General features: G+C 44.7%; 1 protein-coding gene across 1 annotated transcript in view; it reads left to right on the plus strand.

Moving 5' to 3' along the window:
• Window positions 1–17136, plus strand: part of LARGE1 (LARGE xylosyl- and glucuronyltransferase 1) — a 591484-nt gene that overhangs the window by 134221 nt on the left and 440127 nt on the right. The window contains exon 2 of the mRNA XM_043880667.1: window positions 14074–14261. Within this exon, the coding sequence (XP_043736602.1) occupies window positions 14156–14261 (106 nt within the window). The 5' untranslated portion in view covers window positions 14074–14155. The remainder of the gene's footprint in view (window positions 1–14073; window positions 14262–17136) is intronic.

Below are 17136 nucleotides of genomic sequence, written 5' to 3' on the forward strand. Positions count from 1 at the left end.
ATGCTGTCTCGGTTGGTCATAACTTTCCTTCCAAGGAGTAAGCGTCTTTTAACTTTATGGCTGCAATCACCATCTGCGGTGATTTTGGAGCCCAGAAAAATAAAGTCAGCCATTGTTTCCACTGTTTCCCCATCTATTTGCCGTGAAGTGATGGGACCCAATGCCATGATCTTAGTTTTCTGAATGTTGAGCTTTAAGCCAACTTTTTCACTCTCCTCTTTCACTTTAATCAAGAGGCTCTTTAGTTCTTCTTCACTTTCTGCCATAAGAGTGGTGTCATCTGCATATCTGAGGTTATTGATATTTCTCCCAGCAATCTTGATTCCAGCTTGTGTTTCATCCAGCCCAGCATTTCTCATGATGTACTCTGCATATAAGTTAAATAAGCAGGGTAACAGTATACAGCCTTGACGTACTCCTTTTCCTATTTGGAACTAGTCTATTGTTCCATGTCCAGTTCTAACTGTTGCTTCCCGACCTGCCTACAGGTTTCTCAAGAGGCAGGTCAGGTGGTCTGGTATTCCCATCTCTTTCAGAATTTTCCACAGTTTATTGTGATCCACACAGTCAACGGCTTTGGCATAGTCAATAAAGCAGAAATAGATGTTTTTCTGGAACTCTCTTGCTTTTTCGATGATCCAGTGGATGTTGGCAATTTGATCTCTGGTTCCTCTGCCTTTTCTAAAACCAGCTTGAAGATCTGGAAGTTCACGGTTTATGTATTGCTGAAGCCTTGCTTGGAGAATTTTAAGCTTTACTTTACTAGCATGTGAGATGAGTGTAATTGTGCGGTAGTTAGAGCATTCTTTGGCATTGCCTTTCTTTGGCATTGGAATGAAAACTGACCTTTTCCAGTCCTGTGGCCACTGCTGAGTTTTCCAAATTTGCTGGCATATTGAGTGCAGCACTTTCACAGCGTCTTCTTTCAGGATTTGAAATAGCTCAACTGGAATCCCATCACCTCCACTAGCTTTGTTCGTAGTGATGCTTTCTAAGGCCCACTTGCCTTCACATTCCATGATGTCTGGCTCTAGGTGAGTGATCACACCATCGTGATTATCTGGGTCTTGAAGATCTTTTTTATACAGTTCTTCTGTGTATTCTTGCCACCTCTTCTTAACATCTTCTGCTTCTGTTAGGTCCATACCATTTCTGTCCTTTAGTGAGCCCATCTTTGCATGAAATGTTCCCTTGGTATCTCTAATTTTCTTGAAGAGATCTTTAGTCTTTCCCATTCTATTGTTTTCCTCAATTTCTTTGCATTGATCACTGAGGAAGGCTTTCTTATCTCTCCTTGGTATTCTTTGGAACTCTGCATTCAAATGGATATATCTTTCCTTTTCTCCTTTGCTTTTTCACTTCCCTTCTTTTCAAAGCTATTTGTAAGGCCTCCTCAGAGAGCGATTTTGTTTTTTTGCATTTCTTTTTCTTGGGGATGATCTTGATTCCTGTCTCCTGTACAATGTCAGGTACCTCCATCCATAGTTCATCAGGCACTCTATCAGATCTGGTCCCTTAAATCTATTTCTCACTTCCACTGTATAGTCATAAGCGATTTGATTTAGGTCATACCTGAATGGTCTAGTGGTTTTCCCTACTTTCTTCAATTTAAGTCTGAATTTGGCAATAAAGAGTTCATGATCTGAGCCACAGTCAGATCCCAGTCTTGTTTTTGCTGACTGTATAGAGCTTCTCCATCTTTGGCTGCAAAGAATATAATCAGTCTGATTTCAGTGTTGACCATCTGGTGATGTCCATGTGTAGAGTCTTCTCTTGTGTTGTTGGAAGAAGGTGTTTGCTATGACCAGTGCATTCTCTTGGCAGAACTCTATTAGCCTTTGCCCTGCTTCCTTCTGTACTCCAAGGCCAAATTTGCCTGTTACTCCAGGTGTTTCTTGACTTCCTACTTTTGCATTCCTGTCCCATATAATGAAAAAGACATCTTTTGGGAGTGTTAGTTTTAGAAGGTCTTGTAGATCTTCATAGAACTGTTCAACTTCAGCTTCTTCAGCATTACTGGTCGGGGCATAGACTTGGATTACCGTGATATTGAATGGTTTGCCTTGGAAACGAACAGAGATCATTCTGTGGTTTTTGAGATTGCATCCAAGTACTTAAGCAGCATCTAAATGACACACCCACCTGTGCCAAGATAGTTCTGGGACTGACCGTAAAAGGTAAAAAAGTGGGTGGTGGCCCAATTCCTGGAAATCGCTGTCTCTTCCCCCAAATAATTGGAATAATCCTCCCACTCAGTAGCCTATGAAATTACCCTGCCAGTAAAAACTAACCAGGTCATATTTCAAGGCTCTCTCTGGCCTTCTGAGATGGCCCACACTCTGTCTGTGGAGTGTGTTTCTCTATAAATCCACTTCTTACCTATCATTTCATCTCCGAATTCAAATTCTTTCCTAACGAAACAAGAACCTCAAATTCACTGGGAAGATTGGTACCCCGTTCTTTCCTGTCTTGATCAAAAGTGTCCCTTAGACATTGCCAGATGTCCCTATATATAGGGCAAAATCACCCCCAGTAGGGAACTACTTGTTTTAGAGGCTTACCATGTTGATAAGCAGGAGGTAGTCTAGTAGGAACAGGAGGCAGGCAGTGGAAAAGCAGGGAAGTGCCCCTCACTTACCTGGTGGAACTGTCCTGGAAGGTGTGATCATGGTGGCCCTGGAGTGACCTAGTTGGCAGAAGTCGGACCTCGGAGGCCCTTAAAGTCGTCCTGAGGAAAACACATCGGATCTGAAGTCAGAAGTCTTGGGGTGAATCCAGTGCCCCTCTTCTCAGCTGTGTGGGCTGCGTTCCCTAACCTTCTGAGCCTTGATGCCCTTACCTGTAACGTGGACTCTCACAGATTGTTTGTGAAGCCTGAGTGAACTAAGGCTGTGGGGGAGTGTCATTGGGGTGCCTGGCATCCTAGTTGTGCAATGAACATTGTCTTCTTTCCCAAGCACCCCCACCTCCAGTTACATCCAGTTCTCTCTTGTTCTGCCACCACCAGCTCAGACTACTGTTAATCTAACTGTGTTACTACAGACTCACTTGGGCCGTCTGCCTCAAGTCCATTCTTAAGCCCACAGCCAAACTTACTTCCCTAAACAGGATGGTGTGAAGGCCTGGAAGATATTTAAACTTTGTACTGTCTAACATCATGGCTCTCTAGCACCTGAAGTGTGGGTAGTTCAGATGGAAATAAGCTGTTAATATAAGGAGCCCTTTGGATTTTGATATAGAATGAGAAAAAGAGTGTGAAATATCTCATGAATATTTTGTATTGATTATATGTTAATTGCTAATATTTTAGACATGCTAATGGAGACTAGAATAGCAATCCACTCCAGTATTCTCGCCTGGGGAATCCCATGGACAGGAGTCTGACGGGCTACAGTCCATGAGGTCACAAAAAGTCGGACACAACTGAGCCTCTGAGTCCAAACAAACTTGGGTTCTTAACTCTCCAAGCAGGACTTGAACCCACACCTCCTGTACCAGAAGGTAAAGTCTTAGCCACTGACACACCAGGGAAGCCCCTTAACTTACCTTATTTACTTCGACCTTTCAAAAAGCAGTTATGGAAAATAGGATGAGTTTTATAAGAGCTGCTATTGTCTTGTCCAAGGAAGCATATTGGTTCCTCATGGGAGAATCATTTCCAGGTACTAAGTACTGAAATAGAATTTGTGTAATGAGGTAGTCCCTTTTTAAAGTACAGAAGTAGTCCCTTTATAAACAACAGTGACGTATTGAATAATATGCTTATTTAGCACAGTTTATTTTCTTCCCTCCTAGTGGATGTTAGGGTGGGCTTCTCAGGTGGTGCTAGTGATAAAGAACCCACCTGCCAACACAGGAGATGTAAGAGATGTTGATTCGATCCCTAGGTCAGGAAGATCCCCTGGAGGAGGGCATGACAACCCACTCCAGTACTCTTGCCTGGAGAATCCCATGGACAGAGGAGCCTGGTGGGCTACAGTCCATGGGGCCGCAGAGTCAGACATGACTGAGCGACTTAGCACACACACGCCTTAGGATGTTCTTTCCCTTGTATGGTACTCCCTCTGCTGATATGCGCCACCTTGAGGCAGAACATGGCACAGTCATGTTTACTCATCCTCTCTCCTTTGTGTGGATTGAGTGTTTGTGTCCCCCTAAAACCTGTAGGTGGTGCAGTGGCAAAGAATCGGCCTGCCAATGCAGGAGATGCAAGAGATGAGGTTTTGATCCCTGGGTCAGGAAGATTCCCTGGAGAAGGAAATGGCAACCCACTCCAGTATTCTTGCTGGGAAATCCCATGGACAGAGGAGCCTGGCAGGCTACAGTACATGGAGTTGCAGAGTCTGACACAGCTGAGTGACTGAGCACGTGCACACACACACACACACACACAATCTGTGTGTTGAAACCTAATGCCTCAGTGTGATGGCCTCGGGAAGTGATTAGGTCATGAGGGTAGAACTCCCATGATTGCGATCAGTGTTCTTATAAAAGAGATCCCAGAGAGCTCCCTCACCTTTTCCATGTGAGGGCACAAGGAGAAGGTGGCCACCTACAAACCAGGATGCACAAGACACCATCCTTACCAGTCACTGAACCTACCAGTACCTTGATCTTGGGCTTCTTAGTCTCCAGAACTGTGAAAAATAAATGCTTGCTGTGTAAGTCACCCAATGTATGATATTTTTGCTGTAGCAGCCCAGATGAACTCAGACACCCTTCTGCATGCTTTGTGGATGTCACAGCAAGGAGCCAGTAGTCTCTGCACTGTCTTTAGAATTTGATTGATCAAGCAGCTAAAATTCAATTAATTCATTTTAATGTTGTTACTGCTATTAATACATAGCATCTTACGTTGTTGTGTAAATATATTTGGAATTCATTTGCTCTCCTTTTATCCTTGCATCAACCCTTAATACTTGATATTGCCATACAAAGAGATGGATGGTCTCAAGGTATTGAATGATTTTCTGAGATCCTGCAGCCAACGTGAAGAGCCCAGGTCCTGACTCCCATTCCTCTATAAATGCCATGAGATCTGTATGAAATCATGCTGTGCCTGGGGGTTGTATTTTAACATAATTAGAAGCAAAATGGTCAAAACTCTCAGGCTGTAGGTAGCATGTCCTAACTGCAGAGTTTTAGAAAGATGGGTGGTTAAATACTGAGGTCATGACCCTAGGAAGGCCTCCACCCTTGATCTGGGCCATCACAGTGGTTCCAAGGGCAAAAGAACCTATTTTCCCACAGCAGGAGAATTGACTCCACAGCAGGATCAAGAAAAGTAAGGTGGCGGGGATGGAGCCTTTGAGACCTTAAATCACAGTGAACTCCACGTTGTCAGCGTTTGTTTCAAAGTATATTGCATGTGGCTGTTAAGTTCACATGACCAATTTTTACACAGCGCCTCCCAGGCCAAATGTCATTCTCTAAATGAAAAAATAGATCAAGAGTGCCAGTTTTATAGGCCAAAGGGTCACCTGCAGGAGAGCGAGGTTTTGGGGCCTGATGGAGATGGAGGAGGGAAGTGACTGCTGATAACCTTCAGGAGGGGGGTGCTCTAGGCCCCGAGCCTCTTGTGCACTCTTCCTCCTGGGGCAGAGGAAGGAGAGGAAGCTGCCAAAGTGAAGTTTGCAGGCGGCCTCAGACATCACAAAGGATTTCTGAAGGGCACACCATTACCGCAAGGACCTAATTGAGATACTGTGAGAATTTTGTTTTTCGTATTACAGATGGCGTAAGGTCAGACCACTCACTGGCAGGCTTTTGTTTAAAAGGGATTTGGGGACAATACTAGAGTGACAGCAAGGTGCGTGCCCGCTGAGGCGCTCCTGGCACCTGGGACCATTCATTCAAGGAATACCTCCTGGAATTTACCATTCAGAAAAGAAGACATCTGGGGAGAAAAGGAATGTATAAATTATTTATCTCAAAGGATAGGATAGTTAAGGAGTCTGGAATGGACATGTACATACTACTATTTTTTAAAATGGATAACCAACAGGAACCTATTTTATAGCACCTGGAGCTCTGGATATAGGCTGGATGGGAGGGAAGTTTGGGGGAGAATGGATACATGGTATGTATGGCTGAGTCCCTTTGCTGCTCACCTGAAACCATCACAACACTGTTCATTGGCTATCCGTCAGTTCAGTCTTGTCCAACTCTTCGCTACCCCATGGACTTCAGCACACCAGGCTTTCCTGTCCATCACCAACTCCTGGAGCTTGCTTAAACTCATGTCCATCGAGTCAGTGATGCCATCCAACCCTCTCATCCTCTGTCATCCACTTCTCCTCCTGCCTTCAATCTTTCCCAGCATCAGAGTCTTTTCCAATGAGTCAGTTCTTCGCATCAGGTGGCCAAAGTATTAGAGCTTCAGCATCAGTCCTTCCAATTAATGTTCAGGACTGGTTTCCTTTAGGATTAACTGGTTTGATCTCCTTGCAGTCCAAGGGACTCTCAAGAGTCTTCTCCAACACACAGTTCAAAAGCATCAATTCTTTGACGCTCAGCTTTCTTTATGGTCCAGCTCTCACATCCATACATGACTACTGGAAAAACTGTAGCTTTGACTATACAGTTGTCTGTCAAAGCTATGGCAAAGTAATGTCTCTGCTTTTTAATATGCTGTCTAGGTTGGTCATAGCTTTTCTTCCAGGGAGAGGCATGACTAGGACTTGCCAAATGACTGACAAGGACAGAGAGAACCCCCGGGGTCACCAAGGAACGGTGATCTTCCTTCGAGGGAGGGGCAGTAAGATTCTGTAGTGACAGCTGGAAGCCAGGAGGGTGGAGACTGTGCACTAAAAATTAGTCACAACCTGAAATGAGAGAGTTATTTTATTTGGTGGGAATGTTAAGGACTTCAAGACCCGGAGACAGTATCTCAGTAGCTCTGAGAAAACTGCTCCAAGGAGGCCGGAGAGGGAGTCAAGCTGTATACTAGTTTCCAACAAAGGGGGCAGGCAGTCTGAACATCAAAGATTTTTGTTAAGTAGTAAGGAAAACCAGAGTCAAGCCTTGGAATTAGTGCTCTGTGTATGGGAAAATGCAAGCCTCTGGGCTCACTGAATTCATTCCTTTCATATGCACCTCAGCTGTCTGGGGCCAAATCCAGTTTCCTGTCACTGTAAGGGGTGACAGGTGTGGTGGATGGCTGCTTCTTGCTCCTCACCCACAGCCACCCCCACCTCCTCAGCAACCTCCGTGGGGAAAGGGGTGGCGGCATCTGCTGGATTTCAGGCACTGTGTTCTCTTTGGGGAGCCCTCATTCACATTAGGAGACCAGAAATTGCTGATAGCTGTGACCTTTTTTTTTTTTTTTTTTTGCAGGAAATATTTCATTTCACAAGACCAAATTCCTAGCCCTTAGGTATGTGGACTCAGAATGCCACCTGCCATATCAGTAAACTTAGAATGTTGGGGCCATCAAACCCTCGGCTACTGCAGCCGCCCTTAGCCGTGCACCCTGAGGGGACTTGGGGTGGGCAGGAACAGGATCCTGGCCTCAGAAAGCTAAGATGCTTTTCAAAGGAATGATTGCAAGGAGCCCAGACCCTTGCATCTTCCCATACATAGAAAAGCGCTACATTCATTATCTTGAGATGTCTGATTTTCTTTAATTAACAGCAATCTTTTTATGTTCCAGCTACCTATTTTTTTGTTGCAAAACTTCTGTACATCCTGGCTCCTTCCTTACCTCTTCAAGAGCAGTCCCTCAGAGCTATCTGAGAGGCTGCCTCCAGGGCCTGAAGTATTCAGAAAGTCCACCAAGTAAAACATAATTGTTAACTTTTAGGTTGTGCTTCCCCCTCCCCACCCCCCAGCTGATGTGTATTTGCCTTGAAAGAGTAGGGGAAAGCAGTGGTCTAGGGAACAGCTGTTGCCTTCACTTAAGAGCTGGACGTAGAATGAAGCAAGGGGAAGTTGAGGATAAAGCAGAATTTGTTGCTCACATAACAGGAGTTCCGCAGGATTCCATGTTGGATTGGGGAGGAAGGAGTGGGTTGGAGGTTGTGTGACAAGAGTCATTTGTATGATAATGAACATCCAGGGAGGTTGCTGGCTGTGCCTGAGATATTCAGGCCTTGACCCACTCAATACATATTTATTGATCACCTTTTTATATGCCAGATACAGTGCTGGCAACAAACGAAACAGGAGTGGCCAAAATGGACAAGGTGCTTGCCCCTTTGAGGTATCTGCTCTGACTGAGGAGGTACAGATTGGTCATCACTGGTGTGTCCTGTAGCAAAGAACTGATTTTCTTTTTTTCCAGAAAATACTAGAATTTGAGTTCCAGGATTTTCAATAACTAATTCAGCGTCCTTAGCCTCAGTTTCCCCTTCTGTGAGATGGCTGAAGTGATGCCTCTGTGGGTGATGTCGGTGCTGTTCAGTCATTATTCAAATGTGCAAAAAGAGTTTTGATGGAAGGTCAGGATGGGTCCAGGTGGCATTAGTGGTAAAGAATCCACCTGCTAATGCTGGCAACTCAAGAGATACAGGTTCGATCCCTGGGTCAGGTAGATGCCCTGGAGAAGGAAATGGCAACCCACTCCAGTTTTCTTGCCTGGAAAAAACCATGGACAGTGGAGCCTGGTGGGCTACAGTCTGTAAGATCGCAAGGAGTTGGACACAATTGAAGTGACTTCACACACACACGCAGAGGATGGGTCGTCAGAGCTACCGTTAGTCCTTAAGATGCTTCTGTTTAATTAGAAAAAGGCACTTTTCCTTCTAGAAACCCTGCTTCCGTATGCCAGAGAACTGTTGTAGTAAATATGAAGTCAAAGAAGTCCAGGAAGTGAATGGTGCTGTCTTCTGCACTGTCTGGTCCCTGTAGGGTAAGGTGAGGGGTAGGAGAGAGATATGTACATGCTCAGTTGCATCAGACTCTTTGCAACTCCATGGACTGTAACCTGCTGGCGTCCTCTGTCCATGAGATTGTCCTAGGCAAGAATACTAGAATGGGTTGCTATTTTTCCTTCTCTAGGTTAGGCAAGGTGGTGATGCTGAAAACCCAGCCTCTGTGCACTGGTGCTGAAGAAAATCTCAGAGACAGAGTTTGGTGTGCCATGGAAAAGAATTGCTTTATTGCTTTGCCAGCCAAAGGGTGATACACAGCGGGGTCATGCATATCGAAACAGTGTGTCCCAATCCAGAGGTATTTGGTGAGGAGTTCTACAGCAGCGGTTCAAAGGCAGAGTTGCTAATAAGGAGCAGAGTGTGTATAGGGCCTGCACTCCTTTAATCTGGCCTCATGTGGTCTCCTGATGAGTGTCTCTGGTTCATGGATGAAGAATACTAATACCTACCATTGGCGCAGTGGTAAAGAATCCGCCTGCCCATGTAAGAGACGTGGGTTTGATCTCTGGGTTGGGAAGATCCCCTGGAGAAGGAAAGACCAATCCACTTCAGTATTCTTGCCTGGAAAATTCTATGGACAGAGGAGCCTGGTGGGCTGCAGTCCATGGGGTCACAAAGAGTCGGCACTACTGAGCACACATGTATGATGACCTTTTGTTGGGAGTTTTGGTTCTGTAAAGAACTCAAAGATATAGTTATGTGTATCTCTTGAGGTGAAACCGGGACCTTGCCCCAAGGCTGCAGTATTGTTTCTTGACTGCTGCTTTCTGGTCTCCCTGATTAGCAGTTGTTCAGATTTGCTCTTTGAAACTCAGGGAAGCTAACGGAGGAGGCTGGAATCTATTCCCTGCAAACAAGAAATGGGAGAAATGGAAAGGCTCCTGTGCCCAGGAGCCCCACAGAATCCTGCTAGGTTTCAGTGGGAGGCCAGCTTTGGGTATTAACTAGTTATTTACTAAGTGCTTGAGTACAGGCCTCTTAAACGGTAAGGTGTGCTTCAATCACCTGGGATCTTGTTAAAATGCAGATTCTGACTTAGTAGGGCTGCGGTGGGGCCTGAGATTCTGCATTTCTACTGTTACTGCTGGTTCAGGGACCACACTTTGAGTTGAGATGGCTAAGTATAAACTGTTCTCTTAGTTACCGGTAGATGACTGGGATTCTTTGCCCTTAGAGGTTTTGATCTGATACAGAGAGATTAATGCACAGGAAGTGACTAGAAAACAATTATGTAATCAGGAAATGTGCTTTTGACACCTATTGGGATTTAGAAAAAAAGGGAAGGAAGGAATGCCTTCAAGCCTGGGCTTGCTGGAGAGGTTGCAGAGAACAGCAATGACTTGAAATTCCTCCTGAGGTTCAGCAGAGGAGGAAGGACATTGCAGGTTCTGGGGCTGTGTGTGAGAGGATGGCTTGGGTATAGACATGAGAGGGGAGTGTCATACCAGCAATAGTATGAATAGTGAATGGTAATAGCCAAGCTAACATCAGTCGGCTGTCTATTTGCTGTGTGGGTGTGTGGATGGGTGTGTGCTCAGTCATATCCAGCTCTTTGCAATTCCATGGACTGTAGCCCTCCAGGCTCCACTGTCTGTGGGATTTCCTAGGCAAGAATACTGGGGTGGGTTGCCATTTCCTATTCCAAGGGATCTTCCTGACCCAGAGATCAAACCTGTGCCTCCTGCATTGGCAGAGAGATTCTGTACCACTGAGCCACCTGGCTTCCTCTCTGCTATGGGACCTGTGTTATAAGCTCAGTGAAAGCCAATTCTTTGCCTGCTTGCTACAGGGGTGACAATGCTTGATTCAGGATTCAGTCAATCTTTTAGTGAGGCAAATTAATGGTCCTTATCTGCTCCATGTCTGTAGGATCAGTTTTTGGATCCTAAGTGATTCCTAGTCAATGGTCAAAATCCATTGAATTCCTTAGATTTTTTTTTTTTTTTTGAAGGTTACTTAGATTTTTATTCCCTCTTCATGTGCAGTGTTTCTGGAAAATCTGCACATCTTGAACACCCATGAAGAATCATTTCTCATATCCATGATGCTAATTAAAGGGCAGCCTCTGGTGCCGATGAGAGATGGCTGAACACAGCAGTATTTGGAATGTAAGCCTCTGACTGGTCTTTCGAGTGGTAACCAGCCAACCATGGAGGGTATATTCCCAACTGGCATCCTACAGATGTTAACTGACTGCCCTAGCATGCAAAGAAAGAGTAACACACATATACTACACTGTCTGCACAGAGGTATTTTGAATCACAAGCAATACAACAAGAAGACATGGTGATTTAAGCTTTTAAATATTTTTAAATGATAAAAGCAATGCATGCTTCTTATATACTATTTAGGAAAAAATATGTGTTCATGTTTGTTGAAATTACCCATATGCTATACCCAGAGATAACTTTCAACACATACCTTTTTCATATCTATAGCTATGATAGTATTTATACATTTATAAACAGTTTATCACATTGGATGAAGGATACTTGCAATCACATTTTATGTTCAACTTTGAATCCTACTTTTGTGGCTTAACAGATCACAATCATTGTTCTGGCACCTACATGTATTTTATAGATTTGAATTTCATTGGCCAAGACAGATGGGCGAAGACAAATGAAGTAGTTACTTAGGAGGAGTATTGGCCAAGGCATTGGGTGTTGGATTTGAGAGAGGGGCATATAAAGATGACTCTTAGCCACCTGGGTTAATAAGTGAGGCCTTCTCCCTTCCCCCAGGCAAGAACAGTTTAGAGACTGGTTTTCTAGTTAATACATCCACATTTGCACATGCTTGGGATGTAATTTGCAGCCCACCTCCGGTTTCTTCCTTCCTTCCTTCTTGTGTTGATTCCAATATTTAACTTCCTGGAGGAACCTCTGATATAAATTGAGATTTTTCTTTAAAATGTGTTTTTAGTGCACAGAGGTGTCATTTAAAAGTCAAATCCATGAAGGAATATTTTTTACCTGCTGGGTTTAATTTCAGATGCCAGTGTTATCATAAAATGCAAACCACCCTAGACTCGGTTTTAAAACTTTGTACAAATTGTTCCAGTTGAAATTAACTTCTGCAGATGGAGAGAGGAGAGGACGAAAATAAGTGTTATAAAGAGTCTTAAAAAGTATTATTTAAATATTAATGCCACTTGAGTTCCGCTCCATATATATTCCATCTTTTCCTTAAAGTATAAACTTTTCTATAGCTTTCCAATTATATTTTTGTCTATTTAACTTTTCTTTTTCTTTTTTTTTTTCTTTTTTTGTGGAATGGGAGCAAACAATTGTGATATGTTTGACCCTGGGAAAGAAAATAATCATAAGATTCAAGATGAAGGATTTAGGTTTGATGAGAAGGAAAATGCCCCCTGGCACAGTTGTTACGATGAATTATTTAAGGAGAGCAAAGCTTGAGGTGTCTCTGCCCTAGATGTGTGTAACCTTTGGCAAGTTATTTCATGTTTCTGGATTTTAGTATTCTCATCCATAAAATGGGGAGGAAAAATAATATTAATACCTACCTCAGGTTATTTTGAGAGTTAAACAGGTAAAAAACATAGGAAAGTGTTTGACAGATAATAAGTGCTATTTACTGTTGGTTTTCTTTATCGTTAAGTGAACTGTAAAAAAAGAAAAGAAAAAAGTGATTTTAATGTAATGGTACCACCTAAAGGGGACTTCCCTGGTGGCTCAGTGGTAAAGAATCCGCCTGCCAATGCAGGAGATGCAGGTTCAATCCCTGGGTCAGGAAGATCCCCTGGAGAAGGAAATGGCAACCCACTCCAGTATTCTTGCTTGGGAAATCCCATGGACAGAGGTGCCTGGAAAAAGAGTCGGCCATGACTGAGCAACTAAACAACCACCTGAAGGAGAATTGAGTAGCAGGTCTTTCAGATTTAAAACACCCCCCTGGACTGTCAGGCAAGACCTACTGGTTGAGATCTAATTTTTTAAGCCGAGCTCTGTGGGGGCGGGGGAGAGTGGCCATGATCCCCTGGAAGAGGGCATGGCAACCCACTCCAGTATTCTTGCCTGGAGAATCAATCCCATGGACAGAGGAGCCTGGTGGCTGCAGTCTATAGGGTCAGAAAGAGCCGAACATGACTGAGTTGACTTAGCACACAATGCACAGAGAAGAGCGGCTTGCCAGGGTCACAGCTCTTCAAGTGTGGCACCCGGATTTGCATACGGATCTTTCTAACTGCACGGCCTCCACCAACACTCCCTCTCCCTGAGAGATCCTCAGCTTATCTGCCATCCTCCTTCTTAGTGACTAGCGGCCCTCTAGTCCATCTGAATTGACCTTCTGCGTGGTCTACGATTGTCCCTCTGCAGGCTGGTTGTAGGTTGTCTGTCTTCTCCTCTCCGATCTGTTCCTGTTTGAATTGTTTCATGCTTTTCTGGACGTCTTCCCAGTGAAAGGGGTAAAACTATAAAGACACCCCCTGTGGAATGTTTCTAGGTTTTCCACAGTGATTGAGGTGCAGCCTCCAGACCTCTTGGGGAGGATCTTGGGGCCTCTCCAGTCTCCTTTCCCTTGAGTGTGTTGTTCATCAGCCTGATGGGCCTTCTGCATTTCTCTCTGCTGGAACATGGGGACTGTTCTGCCTTCTTGACCCAACATGGATGGATCAGCTTCATTGGTTCGTGAAAATCCCAGTCATTACATTCTTGGGGTTCCTGATGTTGGTCTTTCTTGTTAGACTGTGCTCTTTAGAGCCAGCCCTTGTTCTGGTCATCTTTGAAAACGCAGCCCTTGTTTAGTGCTTGGTACTTACAAGATGTTTACTAGGTGCTCTTTTTACTGAGTGTTATTCCAGGCTTCAAAACTCACCTATGTACTTGTCCGTGTATATATGCATGAGAGAGACAGACAGAAACATAGTGGGGGGTGTCTGTTATAGTTTGTTTAATCCTGCGTTTGTTTATTTCGTAAAGAACTCTTTTTGAGGTTTGACAGAAAACAGCAAAATTCTGTAAAGCAATTATCCTTCAATTAAAAAATAAATAAATTAGAAACAGCAAGGAAAAAAAACTCTTGCAGTTTGGGCAGACTGCAAGACTGCAGCATCATCTCTTGGGATGAAGTTGTAGATGAGCCGAACCACTCTCAGGATCTGCAGGATATTTCTTTTCTGCAATTTGCATCCATCGACAGTGCTCAGAACTCAGCCCTTCCTCTTTGCTCTTCCTTCCAGGAAGTATTATGAGGGAGGCTGAGGACGCCACGCTCGGGGCAGAGACACGGCGCTGGGATTAGGGACTGCCACTTCTGAGAGGATGCTGGGGGTCTGCAGAGGGAGACGGAAATTCCTGGCTGCTTCGCTGACTCTTCTCTGCATCCCAGCCATCACCTGGCTTTACCTGTTTGCCGGGAGCTTTGAAGGTAAGAAGGAAGCTTTCCCACAGGGAGAGGGGTGGAGGGAAGAAGGAACACTGGCTGCCCTGGAGTCCTCAGAACAAGCTCCAAGTCTTCTAATCCCAACTTCGCATTCTGTAGAACAATGAAATGTTGATGCCCCATCACAGGGAAAGATTTGTCTGGGTTTGGGTCTTCCCAGGTGGTGCTAGTGGTAAAGAACCCACCTGCCAATGCAGGAGATATAAGAGACATGGCTTCATTTTCCTGGGTTAGGAAGATCCCCTGGAGGAGGGCATGGCAGCCCACTCCAGTATCCATGCCTGGAAAATCCCATGGACAGAGGAGTCTGGTGGGCTACAGTCCATAGGGTCGCAAAGAGTCAGACATGACTAAAGCTACTTAGCATGCACGCACACAGGGAACTGGAGGGAGTCAGTGATGGGAGGAGAAAAAGGTAAATACAAAGATAAAAATAAGGTGCCTCTGGATGCAGCAGTATAGTGGAGGTTACACAAATGTCAGAAACCAGCTTTGTAGGCTGATCGCTGTGTTGATAATGGGAAAAAGGTTGGGTCCTGCAGGGACTACTTCATGCAGTTTATGGAGTCAAATGTTTCATTCATTTTTTCATCTATTCACTCACTTATCTGTTCAGCCAACATTTTGCAACTGTTTAACATCTGTGCTAAACTAGGTGCTGGGAATCCGGTGATAACAGATCGGAACCTTCAGAGTATCATGGAGGAGACAGTGATTGCTGTACATGGTAACTCCTTAAGATGAGGCAAGCTCACGGGGCTGGGAGATAGGGTGGTCAGAGCTATCAGGTGGTCTACTTGTAGAAGATGAGTGGTGATGCTCATGGGCTGAGTACAGGGGTTCAGCAGAGGAGACGCCCTTCCCGAGCAAACAACAAACTCCTCCCTGACACTGTCCTGAAATCCATAGAAGAGATGCACACACCGTCCTTCTAGCCAGGAGTTTCCAATGTAGTGCGACACTGTGCGTATCAAAGATGCTTTTCTAAGCCTCAGGGAGGGAAGGAACGGCAGTATTGAAGAGCCTACTTTCTTTTTATTTACCCCCAGACTTGACTTAAAATACATATATACATCTCCAGTGAAAATCTGTCTCCAGAAAGTCACTACTGTGTTTTTAAACATTTCCTTTATGCATAATTTTATTGACAGCTCAAGGCTACCTTTTAATTAGGAGTTCCACTTCACTTTCTGAGATTTGCCCTGAATTTGCTTGGCTGAATATCAATGAGCAGGAACTCTGTGCCTTCCGAGCAGGGAAGGGCCCAGTACCATGCCCCTGTCCCTTTCCTGTCCCCAGACCTCCCTGGAGTGGTAGCTAGAGCTTTCACCTAAGCATCTAGATAGAGTGGATTATGCCATGACTGTGGGTGATAGATTATGCCATGGCTGTGGATGGTTACGTTTTGGTAAAGAGATCAGAGGGAGGATGGTGAGTTGGTATTGGCAGTGGGAAACAGTAGAAGGAAGCATTCTCTAGGGATGATGGAAGAAACCCTGTGAAAGAAAGCCAAGAGCGTTAGTGCTGGTACAGGTTTAACACATTGAAACGTTGACTTTGGCAGCGTAACTAGACTGGTAATAATAGTGTAGCAGCAATAATGACGATGACAACAACAGACACTGTAATATTCTGAGCATTTCTACATGCCTGGCATTGTTGTGAGGATTTAACACACGTTAACTCCTCCTTCGCAATAATCCTGTGTGGTGGGTTCCAGTGAGGAGGTCTAGGAAGATCAGCTGCGGTGATATGCCCAGGGGCCCAAAGCCAGCCAAGATGAGGCCTGGGCTTATTGAACTTGAGAGCAGGAGGTTTTCGCTGCAATTCCATGTTGTGGACAGGGCTTCAGTGAGGGTAGACTTTGGGTAGGGAAACGGGGACCTGATGAGATATCACATGACCTTTCTGGATGTGTATGAGGGAAGCTGTACAATTTTGATTTCTGCTCGTTGGTAGAAACCCAACTCTAAATGCTTTTGGCAAAGAGGGAATTCGGTGACTAATGAAACTAATAAGTTCAAAGGAAAAAATTGGCTTCAGGTGTGGTTGGATCCAGGGGATCCAGTGATATTTTTGTGGCTCTGTCTCCCTACTTTGTTTTGCTCTACTTTTCTCTGCAGTAGTTCTTTTCAGGATAGCTTTTCCTCTCCACTGAAAACTTTGGCCAGCAATTTATTCTCACCAGTCCGTTGTAGAAAGAGGGGGATTCCTCCCCATAATTCTCCAGCATCACCTCTGGTTAGATTACCTCTGGTCCCTCTTGGTCTGGAGAGCAATCACTGTGGTTGGGGGAGGTGGATGAGGGCAACTCTGAGCTCTGTGGCTATTTCTAGGCCAGAGTTCCCTGAAGCATATGAAGTGAGACTGGGGAGGGGTGGTCCCTAAAGGTACATGGTGCAGTTCCCCAAAGAGGGGAAACTAGAAGATGATCTGGGGTGTGGAGAACTCAGATCTGGCTGTGCCTAGTGCTGGGTTGATATCAACTTGAAAGTCTCTTTCCAGCATCATGCTCTCTAGTCCAGTTCTGGCTGATGGAGTGACTGTGCCCATGGACTTTTATTAGACTGGCAGATAGATTGCATTAGATAGGGGTTGGATGATCCAGATGCAGAAAAGATCTTCATGACCCAGATAATCACAATGGTGTGATCACTGACCTAGAGCCAGATATCCTGGAATGTGAAGTCAAGTGGGCCTTAGGAAGCATCACTACAAACAAAGCTAGTGGAGGTGATGGAATTCCAGTTGAGCTATTTCAAATCCTAAAAGATGATGCTGTGAAAGTGCTGCAGTTAATATGCCAGCAAATTTGGAAAACTCAGCAGTGTCCACAGGACTGGAAAAGGTCAGTTTTCAT

This window comes from Cervus elaphus, chromosome 22 (assembly GCF_910594005.1).
Source record: "Cervus elaphus chromosome 22, mCerEla1.1, whole genome shotgun sequence".
NCBI lineage: Eukaryota > Metazoa > Chordata > Mammalia > Artiodactyla > Cervidae > Cervus > Cervus elaphus.